We start from the raw sequence: 24177 nt of genomic DNA, 5'->3' as shown, positions 1-24177 counted from the left end.
TGGTTTTTAACATAAACAAATCCAGATATAATCTTAACGATATACTCATTCTTACCTTAGTATAGACATTACGTACCTGTTCGTGCAATATGTTTATCTGTATTCAGACAGGGCTCCAGTAAAACCCCCAATGATCTCCTTTCCTCCTTCACAGACAACTCAATCCCATTTAGATTTCATTTCCAACCACTAATCCACAACAATCTGAGTGGCTGGAAATCAAAACACACCAGGTATGAAGAGCGGGAAATTTTTAAAAATCCTTACTAGTTTCATTATTGGATGTTATTTTCTGTCTGCTGTTTTGAAATATTAAATTGGCATGGGGGAAATTTTATAAATGTTTTAATTATTGGATGTTCTGTTCATCAGTTTTTATTTATTCCTTGTATTAGTATGATTTTCTTTCTATGATTTATATGTATATATTTTGTTTGTTGGTTTCTTATTTTGTCTTTGATAAGGGGCTGTCTGTGTTCTGTATGTATGATCAAGGTGAGGGATTCTGCTAGTGTATAATTTCTCTGTAGGGATGTATAGCAGTCCGTCTTGTTCTGTTTTCAGTAGGAGGTGCATTAGTCTTCCAGAGCCTGATGTAATATTTGCAGGGTAGGATTTTTGCTGTGTTGATCTGGCAGATTTATTTGTTGGAGTAAACTGTATTCTTAGCAGTCTGTGATAGCTTTCATTGGAGCTATGTTATATTGGTGTTTTTAGAACTTGATGTAATATTTGTCATGGTGAGTTTGAGTGCTGGCAGTTAGCGCTGTTTTTGGTATGGGAGGTTTACTATATCGTAGCTTTTTATTCGTGGCTTTCTGAGGGTCAAGCCAACACCCATTACATATTACAACAAGACACTAAAGCCATATGGGTTCCATGTGTCTCGTGTCTCTAGGGGTGAGGGGGTTGAGGGAGCGGGGCTGATGGCACATGTGGGAGGGGAGGGGGGGACTGAGGGAATGAGACTGAATCCCCTGCTATAAATCTTACCACACACTACTGCTGTAGAATACAGTGATTTTAAGTTGTTGGTTCAGGCATCGGTACTTCCCACTATCGATTACTGCAATGCCATATACCTTGGACTTCCAGAGTCAACTCTGAAGCCACTTCAACTTCTTTTCTATTCAACTGCACATCTCATTAATGGATCATACTACCCCTACTTTAATACAATTCCAATGGCTTCCGGTGCGTTTCAGAGTTCATTCAAAAATATTATTTATGACTCATAAACTATTAAGTAGCTCTTCTTTTCCTTGGGCTAATTCATTGCTTCATATTTGTCAACCAACGAGGAGGCTCAGATCTCAAGAAAGAGGCCTGCTTGAGGTTCCCTCAATTAAAACAGCCAGACTATAATCTACAAGAGACTGTGCCTTTTCCGTAGCTGCAACTAATTTATGGAATTCTGTACCTGCAACTATGAGATTAGAAGTATGTCCCAAGAAATGTAAAGTAACTTTTAAAGGCATTCTTGCTGAAGCAAGCATAAAATTGAGAGGTGCCTATAAATATTCATTAGCGACTCTGGTGCAATCAGGTTCCTTTCATGTTACATAGCTGCGGGGAGTAATTAGGTTCAAGTCAACAATCCTTCAGGCCTTCTTGATTTGGCAAGTAACTTGTCTTATTTTAGGCTTGCTAAGAATGTTTGTTTGTGATTTTAGATTTTTATATTTATGTAATCTGTTATTGCATTTGTTACTTGTAACTAATTATGTATGTTATTATATAAATCACTTAGAGCTCACGCACAAAGCAATTAAAAATTTTAATAAACAAGCAAACAGCATGTGGGAATGAGAGCCTGTGTGTATGCATGAGAGCTTCTCTGAATGTGTGAGACTACAGGTGTGTGAGAGAGCATGTGAAAGTGGGAGCATGTGTGTATGAGAGAGAGAGACAGCAGGTGAAAATGAGAGCTTGAGTGTGTTTGATGGAGGAAGGGAAGAAGACAGGTGGAGAGAGAAGAAACAGGAAAAAAAAGACCCTGTAAAAAGAATTGGAAGAAGACCGAGAAACGGAGCATGGGAAAAAACCCTGTGACCAACAGATTTAAAAAATAAGATCAAACAAAGGTTAAACAAATGTATTTAGTATTTTTTGTGATTGGCATATGATATCTTTTTGGAATGTGCATTACATATTTGTATTTTGTTCTTCCTTTTAGTATTCCACTGTTCAGAGTCTGGTTTCTCTGACTTTCCATTTTATTTTTGGCTGCATATTTCTGTTTCTAATTTGTAGTCCTTTATTCTGTATTAGGAAAGAGTCTGTGTTCTGCATGTGTAACTGAGGTGCATTATTTCTTCTGGCATGTAGTTTTTCTGTAGGGCTTTGTTCTGTAAACCCCAGTAGGTAGTGTATTAGTGTTCTAGGGCATGGTATAATATTTGCATTGCTGCCATGTCATAAATAAGGCTGCTGCTGTTTGAGTACTGAGTGGTTTGTGTTATTTCTCAAAGTGTTTGTTTGGCAGTGAAGGGTTTGCAGTTACTGAGATGAATGTGAATATGTGGAAACGGAGGAGAACTGAGTGAATGTGCATGAGTTTGGTGAGTGAATGTTATGGTTAAGCGTTGTTTGGGTGGATTCTTGGGTACTGTGGCAGATGACCACGCCCATGGGGAGGATCCCCGTGGGGGGCCACAGTACTGGGCTAGACTAAGGATGCACAAACAGAGTTAGATCTTTTATTATACAGCTTGTAGTATACCACCAGAGGTGGCAGTAATGAGGTGATCCAGAGGTAGCAGTCCCAGGACCCTCGGCAGAGGGGACCCGTCTCACCAAGTTGGAATAGGGAGATTCTGGTGTAGGTTTCCCAGCACAGCAAGCTATGGGTGAGATAGAATGAGATTACTCACTAGATGGTAGCTGTAAGGTTGGCGATTCCACCAGGCTGAAGTAGATGGTACGGGCACCGAGGCAGGGAGAGCAGGCCCTTGAGGAGCGAGTCCCTGATCCCAGTAAGGCACCTGAAAGGAAAGCAGAGGGCCCCCCGAGGAGCGGGTACCCAGGTTAAAGAATACCCCGAAGGGCAAGGTAGAGCTTCCAGCGGCAGCAGGAAGTGGCCGAGTAGCTTAGACCGAACAAGTCCAATCCTTGCTAACTCGCCGGTTAGCAGTAGAAAAGCCGGCTAAATACCCCCACCAAAGTGAGGAACTTCTGGGGCTGGCCCGGGTCTTTCCCGCGCTGGCCCCTTTAAAAAGAGAGGCTGACGTCGTCGCGTGCGTCTAGGCGACGTCAGGGGGCAGGGCTTCGGCAGTGCAGCGCTCCTTCCTCGGAGGAAGGCCTCTCGGCGTCTCTGACCCGCTGCAAAGGCGGGTGAGTACGGTCAGCCACGGCCTCCGTGGTCAACAGACTTAACAGTGAATGAGGTGTGTGTGTGTGTGTGTGTGAATGAGTATGTATGAGAGTGAATATGCAGTATCCCATTGGTTATCCTCCTTACACCAGGTCTCTGAGATGCCAATTGTCTCTCTCATCATTTACAGTTACACACTCTTACTCAATGGCCTGGGAGAACCCAAACTTGTTAGATCTTGGAAGCCAAGCAGAATCAGGCCACCAAGCAAAACCAGGTGCTGTGGGATGCAGAAAGCAATAGCAAACTGCTGCAGTATTCTGCCAAGAAAAGATCAGTGGGACAATGATTGCCTAACCCTTACCACCCAGAAATGGATAGAAAGAGGATAGGTAAATCAACAACCTACTATGATGGACTACTTGGTGGGACTCATACCTGTACCAACCCTGTTGTGAAGCATCACACCTGGTGGACACTTCTGGAATGAAGCTGGCATGAAACAAAAGTGGTAGTGAATGGATTGTGACAGGATCTGACTGGTTGAATACTTAAGGATCCAGAGAGACTTGGGCCCACAAATTAAAATATTTTATAGCTAGGCCTAGATTTGTCCAGGGGTCAAGAACTGGTTATCTGTTCATCAAATATCAGAATTACTTCAGTGGTTTACAGTGTATATTAAAACCGTATATGCATTTTTCCCCACTGTAGGTACCAAGTGAAAAATGAAATTTGCTGAAGAACAACTGGCGCGTTATGTTAATCGCAACATGGACTTTCAACATATTAAGGTGTTGGAGTTGCTACCTTACCTTAACTGCCTGACAGAAACAGATCAGGTATATTTGCTTTTCTTCTGCGTTCCACTATGTTTTGCATTTGCTATGCTTGCTTGCTTGTTTAAGTCATTTATTGGGTGCCCTACCCGTCATTTCTGTGTCAATTGGCTGATAGTATTCCATGTGAATTACAGTATAGCCCATCAATTTAATGTGCATTTCAAGATCGGCTACAGTGTAAGCTGTTTTAAATTGTGTGCTCGACCTTTGGGTGTTTACAAGAACAACTCAGAAACTAATTTACTCTACTACTCTTTATTGGATATCATTCACAGGATTATTTTATATCATTATATTATCTCATTCACAGCATACACAACATATGAACAAAAAATGAAACTGGATATATAGTTAAGTGACAAAAATGAGTATAAATACTTACATAATGGTTATAGCTAGCAAAGCTCTCGCGCAGGAACAAAAAAAATGTCTCTAACTTACTTCATTTCTGTTCTACTTTATATAGGTTAAAAGGCAAACACAGCAAACCAGCTGGTTTCTGCTTGCATGTTTACATACCACAAATCTTATTGCCTTCTCTTGCTTAGTCTCTCCCTTATCTTTTCCCTTGCATTCCTTAATACAGATTGCCTGTTGCGTACCCTCCACAAGTCACCTCCATCATCCTGTGTCTCACTAGTTCTTCTGTTATCTAGTTGTTTATGACTCTTCCTGCAGAGCCTGGCATTCCTCTTGCAAGTCTGGCATTCAAGGTTTCTGGTATTTAGCAGAAATAACATTAGTATATTCATCAATGGTGGATAAAACCGGGAATTGAACCCGGGGCATAATCATCAAATCCTCCCTTGTGAGCCAGAAAGGCTGCTGGCTCACACTGGCATTCGTTTCTTCACACAGGGGATTTAGCAACGAGGGTGGGGGCCGTTCTTCACAATCCGAGGAGAAACTTTCCCTGACACCTCCCTTTTAACTATTCTCACTGTTCCACGGCCCTTCTATCTCTTACATGATTTGTGGTATGTACTATGCGAACAGAATCCAGGTCAATGTTGCTATAAGCTATCAAATTGTTCTTGATAAATCTAGGTTGAAACCATCTCTGTACAGAAAAAATCAAACTAGGTATACATTGTACAAAACAGCCTACGCTAACCAAAATGATCAGAATAGTTAAAATATATTGACAAGCTGTTCTAATCCACCCAATCGGGAATATGGACCATATATTGTCCCACATATTGGACCAAGAATGAATTTTAATATCTTGTGCATACTTATGTAAGTGGACAATTTGATTTTCAATGGCCCATGAGTTATCAGTAATATTAAAACAACACATGTCAGGCATAATCTCACAACCAAATCAATGCTGCAATAATAAAAAATCAATAGCACCACGATTACTTAGAATAGCATTGCGGAGGGTAGCTTGCTCTTGATTCAATAAAGCTAAAGCTTTGGAAGTAGTATTAATAGATTTTGCTAATGTACAAGCCAGTTTTGTGACTTCAATGTTGGCATGCATAGCCAAAGCAGGTACACTAATCAAGTTAAAGCTAATGCTAGTGATTCTTGCTTACTATATAATGAAACATTTCCATCACACGTGGGTGCCAAGGAGGACAAATCACGTGTCTGCCGATGCTTGGAATCTAGTAGTTGTGGTTTCTGGGGCAACACAGGAACAAGTCTACTGAGACAACAGATACACTCACTGATATTAGCTGGAATATAGTTAAATGTAGTAGCCCCACAGGTAAAGAACCACCCTATGGGTAATATAATGTGAGCATAATTAAAGCTGACATTAGTATAATAACTGCAATTCCAATTTCCCTCAGGGAGATTACGGCATTTACCGGCACCCCGTTCAGTACAATTTACAACACGAGCACAGGTACTATTAAGGGGTTTTGCTACATACGGGGTATGGAATTCTAAGGCATCTACAGGCAAGCGTTTTGTTATTCGACCCCAGAATGGGAGAGAGGTGTATTGCCAAGCATTAGTGATAAGCGGCAACTGGGTATCATTTGCAATATCATTCGGACCTTACACACTGGAATAAGACAAGAATCCCAACATTGTATGTAAATCTAAACTATACGTCAAACAAAAGGAAGTGACATTTGTAATATTGGCTAAACGCAGCCACAGATTGTGTTGAAAACGTGTAGGAAGTGAATCAGTTTCTATATCAAAAATACTGGATGCTGAAGAGTTCAATTCCCCCCATAGTCCCAGACAAAGGATAACAGTCCAAACAAATGTAGTCAAGTTGGGCATGACGTTATGGACTGGGTCTGTAGGAGCGAATATCTGACAAGTGTACCCAGGTGGAATGTTCTGTTAAACGAGCAGCAGTGTGGCTCAACCCTGTGATAGTGAATGGACCAACGTAGATCGGATCCTTCCAAGTCTTGTGTGTATAATTCTTCTCAGCACTTGATCACCTACAGAAAAAGAAGCACAAAACGTCTTTTTAGGGGCTTTCAATGATTCAGCCTGTACCAGGTCTGCTGCCATTGCCATTAGGGGTTGCACCTTTTTCCAATATTCCACTTGGGTATCAGTTCGTTTTTACTATCATCGGATTCATAATCCGTCCTGTCTGTAATTGGAATGGAGTAATTTTATGAATGGTACCTGGCGTGTTACGTATAATCATCAAGGCTAGTGGTAGTACATCTAACCAGGTATATAATTTTTTTGTCTTATTTTTATTCAGTGCTGTGAGCAATACTCTTAGTTTTGTTTTCAATATCCCATTATAGCGTTCTACCAAACCATTTGATGTTGGCTTATAAATAGATACACGTCGGTGGATAATATCACAGACTTCTTGTAACTCTCTCATAATTTGGTTATTAAAGTGTGTACCATTATCGGATACAATTTTGATTGGGCAACCATGAGTAGGCAAAATTCCATGCAAGAAGGTATCAATGACAATATGAGCTGTTTCTTTTGTACATGGAAAAGCTTCGATCCAATGTGAAAAGCTATCTACCCATACCAATACATACCGTTTTCCTTTGATTGCTTCAAGCATATCAGTGTAATCAATGTGCCATTCCAAACCTGGTCCCTGGGGAATAGGCAAACTTCCAGGACTCACAGCTGGGCCTCGACGAGCTATATGAGTAGAACAAACTAGACAGTTATGAATTACCTGTACAGCTAAGGCATATAAATTTTGATTCCAGTGATTACTTTGTATACCAGCTAATAACGCGGTGGCAGACAGATGCATGGTTGCATGCCATGCACAGAAATACCGCAACACTTCTGATGTAGTTAAACATTTTTTTTCCATTAGGGTGCAGCCATTTTTTACCTTTTTGGTAACATCCAATTGTTATCCATTTCTGTAATTCCTCACCACTGGGTTGTTCATGGAATATATCCAATGGCATTGGATATGGAGTATGACTCATTTCTGGATTAAACCGTGTTTGCATGGCCATTAAGTGCACGGTAAGGATTTCTGTAGCAGCTTTATCTGCTAAGTCATTGCCCTTCGCCTCAAAACTCGTGTTCCCTGTATGTGCTGGCGTCCATACTATAGCAGTTCGAGAACCAACACCTTCCCTTTGTGATAACAAAGTAAGTATTTGTTGCCAATTATGAATGTGTTGTAAGGGTTGCCCCGCAGCAGTTATCATGCCCCTTCTTTTCCATTTTAACAAATGATATTGTAAGGAACTAACTACATAAGAACTGTCAGTGTAAATCGTACAATCTCTATCATTACCTGCGGCTTTGAGGGCTGCTATCACAGCCAATAGTTCAGCTTCTTGTGCTGTGACTCCGTTTTGTGTATGATATTGTAATTTAGAAATGATACTTAAGTCCGGTGTCACTTGCACCGCAGCAAATGCTGCTCGTTGATCCCTCTGAGCTCCATCTGTAAACCATATTAGTCCCGCCTCAAGAGGGTCAAATTGTATTAGTAATAGTTCTGGGATATCTTTTCTTTCCATCTGCTGTTGATTAGTACTGGGAAAGAAACAGTCTAGTAATTTATTCTGAGCTTTCGTAAGGGGTTGCCGTCACAATATTCTGGCCATTTAATACTGCTTGATATTTACCAAATCTAGATGCTGTCAATGCCGCTTGACTAGTTGATAACAATAATGTATGGAATGAGCGCAGTGTAATATTAACGCGCTGTATGGCATGACAGCCCGCCATTTCCCAACTGCTGCAACAATGGCTGTTAGTAACTTTGGGATCTCAGGGAGAGCCATTTCCACTGGGCTAAAAGAACCAGATAGAAATGCTACTGCTCATTTCGGGGTATCTTCCTGATTTACAAAAGCAGCCCATGTATGTCCCATATCTCGGACCCAAATATGTACATTCAATCGGGGGTCTACCGTACCTAGAGGTTCAGCTTGTAACAATGCCTGTAATAATTCTCGTATAATCATTTCGTCATTTTCAGTCAAAATCACCTGCGCATTAGAGCTGGTACCAGCCGGTACCTGTAGGTGCCTCAGTAGAGGTGAAATGCGCGCAGAATATCTCGGTATCCATTGTCTACAATAGTTAAATGTTCCCAACAAACCTCTTAATTGTTTTAAATTGTGGGGTAACTCTTGTTTCTTGCAACTCTAACAGCAAATCTTTTGTGTTATATTTAGTAGTTGAGGATATTATTTGTCCCAGGAAATTAACTTGAGTTTTAGCTAATATACATTTCTTTCGATTACACTTGTATCCAGCTTCACCCAATACTTGTAACAGTTTATATGTCCATTCCCAACATTCTGCTTTATTATCAGCTGAAAGCAATATATCATCAACATAGGTGAACAGGGATACAGAATTTGGTAATTTATTCCTAAACTGTTCTAGATCCTTGTTTAACTGTTTGAGAAAACAGTCGGGCTATCCGTGAACCCTTGTGGCATTCGAGTCCATTGATATGCCTTAGTGCCTAATACAAAGGATGTTAAATCACGGGAAGCCGCATGTAATGGAATTGCAAAGAATGCATTAGATAAATCAATGACAGAATTAAACTTATATATAGGCTGAGTTTGTAATAATGTCAGAGGGTTAGCGCAAACTGGATATTGTGGAATCACAACATCATTCAAAGCACGTAAATCATGAACAATTCTGACATCATTTTCTCCTTTTGGTACAGGGAACAAAGGGGTATTATAGGGTGATTGTGATTCCTCAAGAATACCATGGGTTAAAAGTTGTGCAATATGTTTCAAAGTAGATTTCATTAATTTTTCTTTAACTGGGTAAGGACTCACAAATGGCCCCTGTTTACCTGACATCATATTAATTTGGTAGGCCTGAGCTGATTTTGCTCTACCATAAGGAGCCTCTTCTGTGCTCCATAAATCTAAGGGTAACTGATCCCATTTCCATTCATTCGGGATTTCACTTTCTTCTCCGTTTCCTCCAGTTGTAACTAATGAAAGAAGGCTTTTAACCGCAGGAATTTTAAACGTTAAAGTTAATCCAAATTGGGTCAGTAAATCTCGCCCTAATAAATTTACAGGACAATGTTCAGCAATCAAGAATTTCACGGATGCCTCCCTTTTACCTTGCGTGGTTTTAATAACCACTGGGGTTAATTCAGTTAAATGTGTCTCACTAGGCTTCCCATCGAAGCCGATAGTAGTATTGGTTTCCAGAGATCTTTTAACAGCATTTGGCTTTACACAGATAACAGATGAAGTGGCACCCGTATCAATTAAAAACTGCATCGGGGTCTGGTGGGGACCTACTAACAACTGAATAAATGGTTCTGAGGTCTGTAAAAACACAGTGTCTCCGTGTACGATCCCTTCGTTCCCTGCATTTTGTCAATATGTATCAGAAGGCCCCCACACAGGGTATTGCGAGGGTTGGCCAGATTGCAACTGATCTGGAACAACCGGCGGTGGTGGTGGTGGTAATGCTTGTGCTGATTGTGGTATGTGCCCCTGAGCTCCAGGCGGTCTGCATTCGCTTGCATAATGGCCAAGGGACTGACAGGTCCAGCATCGCACATAAGCCCTTCTATCCGGGGAAGGCCTATTCATGGTTCCTTGAACAAAACCTCTACCACCCCCACGTCCCCTTCTCATCCCTCTGCCTCGGGGAATATATGAGGGGTATCCTCCCCGATATGTTCCGGCAGGCATAAACTGTGGTGGACCCTGCATAATATAACAATCCTGAATATCTGTAGGTCGTAAGTGGTCTTTAACCTGAGGTGTGGAATTTTTCTTTTCTAAATCTGCGATTTGTAATGTCATTAACTTATTAGACATTTTTAATTGCTCTTTATTAGAAGCCCCAACCATTTTTATATGTACTGAGGAAAAATGTAAGAGTGTGGCCCGGACCTCTGGCCATGGTTTAGTAGACAATGCTACCACATTATTTAAATTATTTTGCATGTTAGTTGGTTAAGTAGCATAAAACAAATGCAGGAACACTGGAATATTTGGCTGTATATCAGCATCCTGCCCAGTCTGTGCCTTATATATATCCATACATCTAGTTAAGTGCCCAGAGAAATCTTTGGACACATCCCATTTAAATGCAGTAATAGCAGTAAAATCAATTACTGTGGGATAAAGGACATTTAAAGCATGCACTAGGTCAATTCTGTCTTGCCCGTGGAAAGGAAGACCATCAGCAGTATGTGTCGTTAATCTAGGTAAAGCGCTTATAACCGCAAGTTGTTGTAAACCGATTCCACAAGCTGCACATAAGGCTTTGAAATCCATAAGGCTTTGTGTTCCAGCTGTATTTGTATCAAGTGCCTCTAGCCACAACCGGGCTCCTTTATGTATACTGGGCAGCTTCTGAACAATTGCACTAACATCAGTAGGAGTATATGGTTTGTATGTTGCCACTGGCTGATTATGAGCGTCAGATCGTAGGAATACAGGGAACTGTTTGCTTGTGAGCTCGGGAACACCAAACAGGTGACTCCTAGTGTTAGAACTGGGCTTTTTATTATAAGCTTTAAAATATTTTCGCCAAACCTTACAGCCCTCTATCATATAATCATAATCCTTCGTTTTTTCACAATGTAATACTATCAGAGTGAACACCTCATCAAGTTCTCCCTCAGACTGTGGACCTTGCTCAGGGCAAGGAATCATCTCCACCCCCGCTTCTGTCAACGCCTTCACTACTGTGTCCCACCATGGGACACCGAAGCGTTCTTCCTTATCCTCAGCCAACCTCTCAAATATCCATTGTGTCACCACTCCTTCGCCCTTTCTGTCTAAAACTTCCTTCCTTGGTAAGTCTACAGAACGATTGAACTTACAATATTCACTGTCAGCCGACACTTCAGATAATTGCACTACCCCTTTAATAGCGAAATCATTTCTTGCAGGGACCGCCTCGGCCTCACCACACCCTCCACCACTTTCAAGGTGTCTAATCCTTTGTTTCAATCCCTCTAGACTAGGGTAAAGGGTATTCCCTTCTGCCCCTTCGAGCGCTCCCCGCAAGGGTCCATACCCCGCAGGGACTGGGATCAGGGGTTCAGGTATAGCTTTTGGTTGTTTGGGGGGATGCTTTTCCACATTTGGCTTTTTAAATACCACACACTCAGTTGCATATGGAGGGGGCCCCCCAATTATTGTCTGACCACCCGGCTTATGGTCACTTTTCATCTCAGTAATAATTTTATTTTGTGCTTTTATTTCCACATCAGCATGGTAGAGATCTCCAGTGACGGAGAACAAGTTCCATACATGTAAATGTTTTTTTAGACTGTCTTTCTTTTTTGTGTCGTTTAAGAATTTAAGTAATGGAACCAACTGGCTTACTTCCAATGACCCTTCCCTCGACCAGGAGAGAAAGGGGTCTTTCAATGAATATTTCAGCCATTTTTCATTAATCTTATGTATCAGATCTTTATGGTGTGGAAATAAATTAATAACATGTTGGACAGCTGTGCATGCATCAGCACTATCAACATATAAGGTATGCAATGTGCTAGACTGTCCTATTCGGTTTTCTGAGATCCGTTCTGCCATAGCAGAATCCCGTCTATTTTTTCTACGCACTAATAACTGGGTATAGTAGCAAATACAAAACAGACACAAAAAATATATACACGCTAATAGCAAACCACACAATAAGTACAAGAAAAATATCACAGCAATCTTTTCAGCAGTATATTAACCCTGGGTACCCACAGAACAAACAACAATTGCAGCAGTGTTAAAACCCTCGGCGCCTTTGCTCAATTCACCATTCACACAGGACTCGGTCCGTACCTCTGCCGAGAACGTGAATCTAAACCCTTAGGTGCACCTTTCAACAAGATTCACACATTGGCTCCAAACTGATTACTCCCGAGCCTCAGCTGATCAATCCGGGCCCTGGGGAATCACCAAAGGAGTGAATCTTCTACTCTGCACAAGAAACAATCAGATTTACTACTGTAAACACATGTCGAGTCTCCCCGGCATCTCCACCAATTTGTTTTAAATTGTGTGCTCGACCTTTGGGTGTTTACAAGAACAACTCAGAAACTATTTACTCTACTACTCTTTATGGATATCATTCACAGGATTATTTTATATCATTATATTATCTCATTCACAGCATACACAACATATGAACAAAAAATGAAACTGGATATATAGTTAAGTGACAAAAATGAGTATAAATACTTACATAATGGTTATAGCTAGCAAAGCTCTCGCGCAGGAACAAAAAAAATGTCTCTATCTAACTTACTTCATTTCTGTTCTACTTTATATAGGTTAAAAGGCAAACACAGTAAACCAGCTGGTTTCTGCTTGCATGTTTACATACCACAAATCTTATTGCCTTCTCTTGCTTAGTCTCTCCCTTATCTTTTCCCTTGCATTCCTTAATACAGATTGCCTGTTGCGTACCCTCCACAAGTCACCTCCATCATCCTGTGTCTCACTAGTTCTTCTGTTATCTAGTTGTTTATAACTCTTCCTGCAGAGCCTGGCATTCCTCTTGCAAGTCTGGCATTCAAGGTTTCTGGTATTTAGCAGAAATAACATCAGTATATTCATCAATGGTGGATAAAACCGGGAATTGAACCCGGGGCATAATCATCAAAGCTCTGCATGGGAAATAACTTCTCATATTTTGTGAATTACATTTAAGTGGGGGGTCGGGGGAGTCAATCATGGAGGACCCTTAAGTGGGGAGTCGCTGAGAGGGCCCGGTAGTGGCCAGGGAGGAGAGGGTTAATTTCTTGGCACACATTATCAAAATGTGTAGAGTCCTAATAATTTTTAAGTCCTACATACTGCATAGTATTGGACTACTATACTTGGGGGAGGGGGTGTGCAAAATTACTTATAAAATTTAGGTGCCAGGCAACATTTTTAGGGGCCAAGAAAATAATTCCTTTGTATAATTTATTCTATTTTTTTTCTGCTTTTTTTTTCTTTCCTTTTCTTCTTTTCTCTCAAGCCTATCTCTTCTTCTCCAGCCTTGTTTCCTCTTCTTCCCTCCATCATCTCTCCACTTTTATGTGACCTGGCAGCAGAGGGCAACCTCAAGTGAGAATGCTCAAATGAAATGGTGACCAAAGCATCTCTGTGGCAGCATTGTTAGCTGAAATCATTACCTGAAATAATTGTGGACAACTCTTAAGTTGTGTGTGCAGCTGGTCTGACTTTTATTTACATAGAAAAATATTTACAATGCTGCTAAATGGGCACCATTTGAATGTACACAGTTCTGGATTTTTCTGGGCTGAGCAAGTGAGTCAATCTCAGAGTTTTAGTACAAAGATCAATTAGTTCACATCACTCCCGTTCTAGTTAGAGTTCTCATAGTAACATTATAACATAGTAAATGATAGCAGATAGACTAAAATAGCAAGTTGTTTAGAATTGTTAAGTGCTGCTCTGTGCAGGTTACCCCATGCAGAAATGTTATATTGGTAATTAATTTCTTTTCTCTTGTCACTGGGATCTTCTGTGTTTATCCCACACCCTTTTGAATTCAGTTACTGTTGTTGTCTTCATTATCTTCCCCTGGAGAGAATTCCAGGCATCCACTACCCTTTCTTTGAAAGAATAGTTTCTAATGTTCCTGAGTCTACCTCTCTGGAGCTTCATATCATGAATCCTAGTTCTGCATCTTCCTTTCCATTTAAAAAGGGTAGTTTCTTATGCATTTTTAATGTAAGAACCTAAATGCCATTCTGGGTCGGACCAAGGTCCATCAAGCCTAGCATCCTCTCTCTGGTCAAAATTACCTTTCGGATCTCAACTGATTTGATCTATTTCTTGTATCTCTCTTGCCCAAGTCTACCTGACTAATAACTGTTTATGGACTCTTCCTTAAGGAACTTCCAATCTGCTTTTGAACCCCACTTGTCCATGTTCTCTGCCAACAGATGCCATAACTGTATTGAACACTGAGTGAAAAAATACTTCCTATGGTTTGTTTTAAACCTGCTGGTTGCTAGTTTCATGGAGTGTCCCCATTTATGATTTTATAAATTTCAATCAAATCAATTCTGTCTTCTCTTTTCCAATAGTGATCATAATATGATCAAATTTGAATCGACTAGAATGGGGACAGTAAGCAAATCCAAATCTCTAGTCTAAACTTTCAAAAGGGAAACTTTGATAAAATGAGAAAATTAGAAAAAAACTGAAAGGAGCAGCTACAGAGGTAAAAAGTGTGCAAGAGGTGTGGACATTGTGCTTCTAGGATGGTATTTTTTTTTTTTTTTTTTTAACAGTCCAGATGTATTCCACAAATTAAGAAAGGTGGAAGGAAGGCAAAATGATTACCGGACTTGGTTAAAGGGTGAGGTAAAAGAGGCTATTTTAGCCAAAAGATCTTCATTCAGAAATTGGAAGAAGGATTCAACACAAAATAAGATAAAGCATAAGCGCTGGCAAGTTAAATAGAAGACATTGATAAGATAGGCTGGCATTGAAAAGAAGTTGGCCGTAGAGGCAAAAACTCACAGTGAAAACATTTCTAAATATATCCGAAGAAAAAGCCTGCGAGGGAGTCAGTTGGACAGTTAGATGATCGAGGGGGTTAAAGGGGCACTTAGAGACAATAAGGCCATCGTGGAAAGATTAAACTATTTCTTTCCTTCAGGGTTTACTGAAGAGGATGTTGGGGAGATACCTGTTCCGGAGAAGGTTTTCATGGGTAATGATTCAGATGGACTGAACCAAATCACGGTAACCTAGAAGATGTGAAAGGCCTGATTGACAAACTAAAGAGTAGTAAATCACCTGGACCAGATGGTATACACCCTAGGGTTCTGAAGGAACTAAAAAATGAAATTTCAGATCTATTAGTAAAAATTTGTAACCTATCATTAAAATCATCCATTGTATCTGAAGACTGGAGGGTGGCTAATGTAAACCCAATATTTAAAAAGGGCTCCGGGGCGATCCGGGAAACTACAGACCAGCTAGCCTGACTTTAGAGCCAGGAAAAATGGAAAGTATTTTAAAGATCAAAATCACAGAACATATAGAAAGGCATGGTTTAATGGAACAAAGACAGCATGTCTTTACCCAAGGCAAGTCTTGCCTCTCAAATCTGCTTTTTTGAAGGGGTTAATAAACATGTAGATAAAGGTGAACCAGTAGATGTAGTGTATTTGGATTTTCAGAAGGCATTTGACTAAGTTCCTCATGAGAGGCTTCTAGGAAAAGTAAAAGGTCATGGGATAGGTGACAGTGTCCTTTTGTGGATTACAAACTGGCTAAAAGACAGGAAACAGGATTAAATGGACAGTTTTTTCAGTGGAGGGGGGAGGGCAGTGCAGTGCCTCAGGGATCTCTACTGGGACCCTTACTTTTCAATATATTTATAAATGATCTGGAAGAAATACGATGAGTGAGGTAATCTAATTTGCAGATGATACAAAATTGTTCCGAGTAGTTAAATCACAAGCAGAATATGATAAATTGCAGGAGGACCTTGTGAGACTGGAAAATTGGGCATCCAAATGGCAGATGACATTTAATGTGGATAAGTGCAAGGTGATGCATATAGGGTAAAATAACCCATGCTATAGTTACATGATAGGTTCCATATTAGGAACTACCACCCAGGAAAGAGATCTTGGCGTCATGGTAGATAATACATTGAAATCATCTGCTCGGTGTGCTGCTGCAGTCAAAAAAGCAAACAATGTTAGGAATTATCAGGAAGGGAATGGTGAATAAAACAGAAAATGTCAAAATGCCTTCAATTGTTCCATGGTGAGACCTTGAATACTGTGTACAATTCTGGTCGCCGCATCTCAAAAATGATATAGTTATGATGGAGAAGTTACAGAGACTGTTCAGCTTGGAGAAGAGACAGCTGAGGGGGGGGGGGGGGGGATATGATAGAGGTGTTTAAAATTGTGAGAGGTCTAGAACGGGTAAATGTGAATCTATTATTTACTTTTTTGGATAATAGACTAGGGGGCACTCCATGAATTAACATGTAGCACATTTAAAACTAATCTGAGAAAGTTCTTTTTCACTCAATGCACAATTAAACTCTGGAATTTGTTGCCAGCGGATGTGGTTAGTGCAGTTAGTGTAGCTGGGTTTAAAAAAGGTTTGGATAATTTCTTGGAGGAGAAGTCCATTACCTGCTATTAATCGAGTTGACTTAGAAAATAGCCACTGCTATTACTAGCATCAGTAGCATGGAATAGACTTAGTTTTTGGGTACTTGCCAGGTACTTATAGCCTGGATTGGCCACTGTTGGAAACAGGATGCTGGGCTTGATGGACCCTTGGTCTGACCCAGTATGGCATGTTCTTATGTTCAAGCTAAAGAGTCGTAATCTGTTTAGCTTTTCCATCCCCTTTATCATTTTTGTCACCCATCTCTATACCTTTTCTGTCTCTACTAATTTTTTTGTTTTTTTTTTTTAGATGGGGTGACTAGAACTGCACATAATATTCAAGATGTGGTCACACCATTCATCTATACAAAGACATAATCTTAGCTTAGTTCTCTTTTGCTTTCCAAATAATTCCTAACAATCTGTTTGCTTTTTTGTCTGTCACTGCACCTTTAGCCGAAAGGTATTGCCCACAAGGACTCCAAAGTAATTTTCCTGGGTAGTGACTCCTGCTATGGACCCCAGTGTCATAAGTGCACTTGGGATTTTTTGTTGATAAGAGTGCTGAATTAGCCATAACAAGTGACTGACGTCATCCAGTGGCACTGAATGGACGTCTTTCATAGCTAGTAGAGCTTTTACGGGAATTCCCACTCATGAATTGCTCATGAGCCTATTCAGCGTTTTTTTTGTCCAAGCACTAGCACTGATGTGTACATCTCTCTGTTTTTCTAAAATACTCTTCTGATTTTATCTTTAAAGTTGCCTCACTGCCTTAGCAGCCCCAAACAGCACTTTTCAGTGCTATCTTAAGAAAAAAAAATATTTTTTGTCAGAATATTTTCTAAGAAAAAGGCTACAGTAAGTGGGTTTGAAGACTGTATTTGTGGCAGAAAAATGTCCATTACAGATGGACATGATCTCTACTACTGATCAAACCAATTGTTATAATTATGGGCAGATGTCCCTGTGAACACAAAGGTCTAGGGCCTGGAAAATGGCAAATCCGCTTAAGTCTCTGAGAAGGCGCAGTCTGTCTTCTGCCAGAAGTGCAGCCTTGTCTGCCTTATCGGGAATAGAGTTGAGCAATAGCTCCTCTAAAATATCTCCCTTAACACCAGAACAGGTCAGATCCTTGGAGCTGAGCAAACATAGCCATCATGCATTGAAGGAAAGGAAGCACTGCTCTGTGGAACTGCCGGCACAGCAAGTGTTGAAGAAACACAGAAGTGAAGCATAAAAACCCAGCTGTGCGTTTGCATTTGCCCATTAAACCATTGGAAGCATCAGTGTATTGTACAGCAAATTTTCCTTCGCAGCTATATGTTGGTCAAGGGACAGGATCCCTCCTTTTTCCGCCAATTACTAGAGCATTCTCGGCAGCAAAACTACTATCACAGGGTCTGTGTCTAGAAACGCCAAATCCTTTTTTCTCTTTAGTGGTTCTTATTTCCAGTCAGCCTCCAGTTAAAATTGTTTTAAGTCCAGAATATGTACAAAATTCCATTCTAGTATCAGAAGATGTTCCATCACCCACTCCAGGTTCAAGGACAATTCAGTCACTTGACCAAGTAGTGGAGTTGGTGAGAGATTTCTTAACCTCATTAGTGACTAAGGATAAAGAGTACCATGCATTTCTTAGTGTTTAGAACAAGTGGGTTATACACTTCTACCAGCAGATGGAGATGGAGTAAATCTAACATCACAGTATATATACCTCTGCAGTGACATCAGCCTGCCAGTATTCTCCATCTCCAGCAGTTGGTGGAAGTGTATCTCCCTTCTGGGGATTGCTTAAAGTTTTTTAGAGGAGAAAAGAGGATAGAAATGTAGTTCGCCCTGCTCTCCTGTGGTGATACCATATGGTTCCTCCCTCAGTTGAGGATTCCGGAGGTGATATGTTGGATCCATCCCTCAGGCAAGGCTTTTCCCCGCCACCCCCACCCCCCCCCCCCCCCCCCCCCCCCCCCCCCCCGCAGCCAAAGACTGATTCTGTACTCAGCTGAGATGGCTGAACCCAGGTAAAGTAAATTTAAAAAAAATAGAATAATACAGAGGAGTGTTCTTTTTGTAGGGATTCTTCTTCTCTGGTCTCCGTAGTTGGTGCACCGATCCGATATTCATTCCTGCCTCCAGAGGTGCTGAGGGGATGTGAGCAGCGTGGCGGGTTGAACAGCCATTATGGCTAGGCTCCACTCTCAGGCTTGTTTCTTGTCCTCCATGTGGTAGGCCGCGGTGGTCTTTTTGCGCATTTTTTCCCTGAGCATTAGGCTGCCGCCTTCGGGTCCATCGGTTCGTGCAAGTGCATCCAGTTTGTGCGTCCAGTTGGGCACCTGGTTGGGTGTCCAGTTGATAAGGGCATATATTTGAGCAACACATAAGTGGGGTTTTTTTTATAATTAAAAGTTTTTTATTATGTCAACCAGAACAAGTGATAAATCATACAGGGTCCAACCAGAAATGTACAAAGGAAACATCACAAGATCATAGTACAAAGGCATCTTTCATACCCAGAGAACAATCTGTAGAGTAAATTGTAAAAACAGGAACCATGTAATGATTCACACAATATCCGAACATCTAACAACTTTTGATATTATCCAACCCCCCCCCCCCCTTGCCTCCCGCATTTACACCTAGTACGAATGAGACTGAAAGTAAGTTTAAGGATAGATTAGGTAATAAGGCGAAATCATGTCACTGTCTGAATGCTCTATCAAGAAAACGGGTAAGTTAGGCTGTTACCTGTGCAGTAGCACATGTTTCCTGAGAGGATAGCCACAATTGATAAGTTTGCAGGTATGTTCAAAGCGAGATTATACTCTTGTTTTTATAAGCTGTGATTTTTGATAATAAATACAATTTATGCACCTTTTGTTGTATGTCTGCTTTTATTGGCACTCTTGGGGACTTCCACAGTCGCGCAATCTCACAGCGACTGGCAGTAAAGATATAATGGGCTAAACGATTGTGGTTATCCATAATCTCTGGGATTTTTATATCCAAAAGAACCTGTGCGGGCAACGGTGAGATTAACCCTGGCAGTAGGGCTCTCATCCAGTGAAACACCTCCTGCCATACAGTCTAAAGTATTGGGCAAGCCCACCACATGTGAAGATAAGTTACCACGTCCGTGCATGCCCGCCAGCAAAGATACGAAAAATCTGGTGTGAATTTGTGTAATTGGTAAGGACAAACATACCAACGATGTAGTACTTTATATGAGTTTTCTATGAGAGAAGTAGCAATATATCCTCTGCCCATATTCTGGAATACAGTCTTCCAGTCCCGGGCTGTCCAAGCTACCTGCAGATCCCTTTCCCACCCTTTCTGAAAGGCATGGAGAGTCCCATCCTGGATAGATAATGATTGATATATCAGGGAAATTACTTTAGTACAGCAGTTTGCCTTTTCACAAATCTTTTCAAAATCTGACTGTCCTAAATTGAGATGTAGGGCAAGCATATGATTTTGTGTGAAGAGGGCTAATTGTGCGTAGGGGTACACAGCTGATGCCAGTAAATCGTAGGCCTGTTGCAAATCTGAAAAAGAACGCATGCTGTTGTGACCCCAAATATATCCCCATGTCTATATTCCCTGCCTCCTCCACATTCTAAAAGCAGGACTCTCAAAACCAGGTCTGAACGCTTTGTTAGCGTATAAACTAGTGCTGGCATGGTATTCCCCCCTACCCAGCAATCCAATTCCATACTTACGCCAAATTGTAACAAAAGGAGTGTGGAGGGGGGAAGGACCGAACAAGGTTCCACCAGCCAGGTCTTCCTAGGCTGCCAAAGAAGACTACTAAGTGATACATGCCCTATCAAATCTTGGGAGACTAGCACCCATTGTTTAGGCTGTCTGGTAATATGCCAGTCAACTAGCTTTTTAAACTGGGCAGCCCAGTAATAGCGAGAGATATCAGGGACGTTAAGGCCCCCCTGTGTTTTAGGTTGGGTAAGAACCTGCCTGGCCACTCTGGGCCTGCGTCCTGCCCATATGAAAGTCATACATTTCTTTTGCCATTACTTCAAGAGTGGAGCTGGGATCAGAATAGGTAGTGCCTGGAATAGATATAAAAGTTTCGGCAAGATAGTCATTTTAAAGATAACCATTCTACCCCTCCTTGAAATGTGGTAGCAGCTCCACTCTTCCATGTCCCTAGAAATTTTGTGCCAAAGAGGCATATAATTTATGTTTAGTAAATTCTGAGTAGCGCTGAGCTGAATTCCTAGGTATTTAATCTGCATTTTTGCCCACTTAAATGGAAATAACCCTTGTAGGCGAGTAGCCTCTCTAGGGGAAATATTAATATTAAGTATCCCAGTTGACTCTGAAACCTGAGACTCAACTAAATGAATCAATTTCCTCAGTCATATATATCAGAGAGTTCTCTGGATCCATTAGTGTAAGCAGAATATCATCGGCATATAAAGATAGTTTAGTGGAAAGCCTTCCTACAGTCAACCCAGTGATGGCAGCATTGTGTCTGACATTGATCGCAAAGGGTTCAAGAAACAGAGCGAAAAGCAACGGGGATAGCGGGCAACCCTGTCTAGTCCCTCTTCCCACAAGAAAGATAGAGGAGTAGCACCATTTACCTTAAGGCATGCCCTAGGGGAACTATACAGTCGACGTATCCACTGTAGATATGGGGCCCCAAATCCCATGTTTTCCATGGTATGAAAAAGGTAAGGCCAGTGCACCATATCGAACGCCACCTTGGCGTTAATTGATAAGGCTATAGAGGGGAGATTGTGCTTTTGCGCATACCAAATGTTATCCAGGATTTTATGTACGTTGTCAGCTGTAGTCCGCCCTGGAATAAAACCCGCCTGATCGTTATGAACCAGCTGTGCTATAAAACAGTTCAAACGGTTGGCAAGAATTTTAGCTAATAATTTAATGTCTATGTTCAGGAGGGATATGGGTCTATAAGAACCGCATACTGTCTGATCCCGCCCAGGCTTTACCAAAATCGTAATCCTGGCAGTATTTATTTATTTATTTTGAACTTTTTTATACCAACATTCATGTAAAATACATATCACATCGGTTTACAGTGAAACAAATTATAGGAATAACATTACATAGAACAGGGGTTACATAGAACTGGGACCCGGGATATTAAATACAAACTGCTAACACATAATTTAAATAACGTGCAAGCGTGAAATAGAACTGAACTGAACACCACCTTCTCTGATGAAACTCAGAGATACTTCAACGGCAGGTGGAGGATAAGGATCTCATTTGCGAGGGGGAGGGGATTTCTTATAGTAGTAGGTTAGCAAAAAAGATTACATCAGGTGAGGAAAATAATAGTAAGTTGACAAGAGGATTACAACCAGAGACTAAGAGAATGCTGGTTCTCTAATAAGTTTACAAGCTTTCGCTAGAGATGGGGGTCGTCAGGGTCACGAGAGGGGGAGGAAGGGTAGAGAGGATACACCGATCGGTGATAAGAATGGTAAATGTGAGCTAGTGATTGGCCTAGCCTGCCAGCAGGAGAGAGGCCCTATCCAGAGTCTCAGTACAAGTGTCCTGTCCTGTCATGGGTGTGAGAATGTTCATCCATTAGGGAAAAGCTTGTCTGAATAGCCACGTTTTAAGCTTTTTTTTTTTTTTTTTTTAAGGTCAACGGGCAGGGTTCCTGACGGAGATCAGGGGGGAGAACATTCCATTGAAGGGGACCTGCTGTTGATAGGGCGCGTTTTCTTAGAGAGGTCTTGGCTGGGGGGGGGGGGGGGGTGCATACAGAGGGCCTATGTAAGCTGTTCTTATAGGTCTCGATGACGTGTGGAGTCGAAGAGGGATGTTTAAATCAAGAGGGGTTAGATTGTGCATGGATTTGTGGATCATCGTGGGGACTTTGTGGAGAATTCTGAATTTGATGGGGAGCCAATGCAGATTCCGAAGGATGGGGGTAATATGCTCTCCTTTGTTGGTGTTGGTCAGAATCCTGGTGGTGGAGTTCTGTAACATCTGAAGGGGTCTGGTGGTGTTAGCTGGGAGTCCGAGAAGGAGAGAGTTGCAATAGTCGATTTTTGAGAAGATGATGGATTGAAGCACCGTGCGGTAGTCTTGAAGGTGGAGGAGGGGTCTCAGCTTTTTTAGGATTTGTAATTTGTAGAAACATTCTTTTCCTAGCGTGTAGCAGATGGACTCAAAACAAATGGGTATAGTGTGCTCGTGCTAGCAGTTGGAGACACATCTGACGTCAGCACGGGTACATATACCCCCACAGGAAGTGAAGCAATTCAGTAATTTCCGTCTCCAAAGCATTTTGGAGCTACCTCACGCTCGCTGAGCGTGTTTCCAAATTCTAACGACTAAATTTATAGAAGAAATCTACTGAAGACGAGCCCCGCACTCCTGTGGTGATACCAGGCGGTCACTCACCCAGTTGAGTTTCCCGAGCTGACTTCCGTGGTCCCTCGGAGGTAAGAGCCTCGGTCCGGTGGCCGGTTCGCGGCAGGGACCCAGCTCCGAGTGAGGAAGGGCTCGGGCGCGGCTTGGCCCCCCAGAGCGAGACGAGTTCGGGCGCGGGCCTAGAGGCAGCCTCGGTCCCGGCGTGGACTTGGGCCACCCGAAGCGGTTGGGGCGCGGCCTAGAGGCAGCGGGTGCACTTCCTTAAGCGCGGCGGTGAAGGTATTTCCCTATCCCCCCGCAGCTGGAGACTCGCCCGGGTCGCAGCCAGGAAGCGCCGAAGGACAAGGTAAGGCCGTACATCTTTACTTGGTCTCCGAGGAAGTGTGGACTAACTGGGCCTGCCTACGTGGCCGCCCGCCTGGGAGGTCCGCCATTGTTGCCTGCCTACTTCTCTTTCCTAATTCAGCGTTTTTTGCTTGCTACTCGCAGCGCTCGTGATAGGCGCACGTTTGTTAGCGCCCGCTATAGGCGCACGTTTATTATAAGACGCCCGTGGTTAGGCGCATGTTAAGATTGCCTGTTCTAGGTGCATGCTGTTACACGCCCGGTGTTAGGCGCACATCGTAGACAAATGGAGCATAAGAAGGCCTCTGCATCCGCAGAGCTGGCGCCCCCAGAATCAGGCATGAATGCTCTAAGCCTCTGCCTCAGCATGCAATCTTAGAGCCACACAGAGCGAGGAAGCAGACTCCTTATGTGCCCAATGTGAGGAAGCCATGGCAGTTCCAGGACAGACCGGTCCCAGCCCAGCGGTTCCTTAGAGAACACCCCGGACGTAGCAGGCCGCGGCGAGCAGCCAGGGAATCCGAGAGGACCTCGTACCCCTGCAGCCAGATCTGGCTTCGCTTTCCTGGGTGGAATTATTTAAGGGGATTCACGCCTTTGTCCAGGTGCAGTCTGCTCCTCGGATGGGTCTTTCCGTCCCGGTTGAATCCGGCCCCTGGACCCTCGAGACCTAGGCGCAGCCACTTCACCTCCCGACAGCCCCATCATGGGGATTCGGATTATTCACAGGTAAGTGAGGAGCCCCCCCGAGGAGAATGAACTTCCCTCTG

General features: G+C 42.2%; 1 protein-coding gene across 3 annotated transcripts in view; it reads left to right on the top strand.

Annotated features, from left to right (window-relative positions):
- The window catches only part of MAVS (mitochondrial antiviral signaling protein), a 143592-nt gene that overhangs the window by 34431 nt on the left and 84984 nt on the right, over window positions 1-24177 (top strand). For all 3 annotated transcript variants that reach the window (XM_029593586.1, XM_029593594.1, XM_029593577.1), the window contains exon 2: window positions 4028-4155. In XM_029593586.1, coding sequence (XP_029449446.1) covers window positions 4042-4155 — 114 coding nt within the window. In that variant the 5' untranslated portion in view covers window positions 4028-4041. The remainder of the gene's footprint in view (window positions 1-4027; window positions 4156-24177) is intronic.

The sequence above is a fragment of the Rhinatrema bivittatum genome, chromosome 1, assembly GCF_901001135.1.
Source record: "Rhinatrema bivittatum chromosome 1, aRhiBiv1.1, whole genome shotgun sequence".
In the NCBI taxonomy this organism is placed as follows: Eukaryota; Metazoa; Chordata; class Amphibia; order Gymnophiona; family Rhinatrematidae; genus Rhinatrema; species Rhinatrema bivittatum.
Note: the sequence above shows the minus strand (reverse complement) of the source record. Positions and strands in the feature narration are given on the sequence as shown.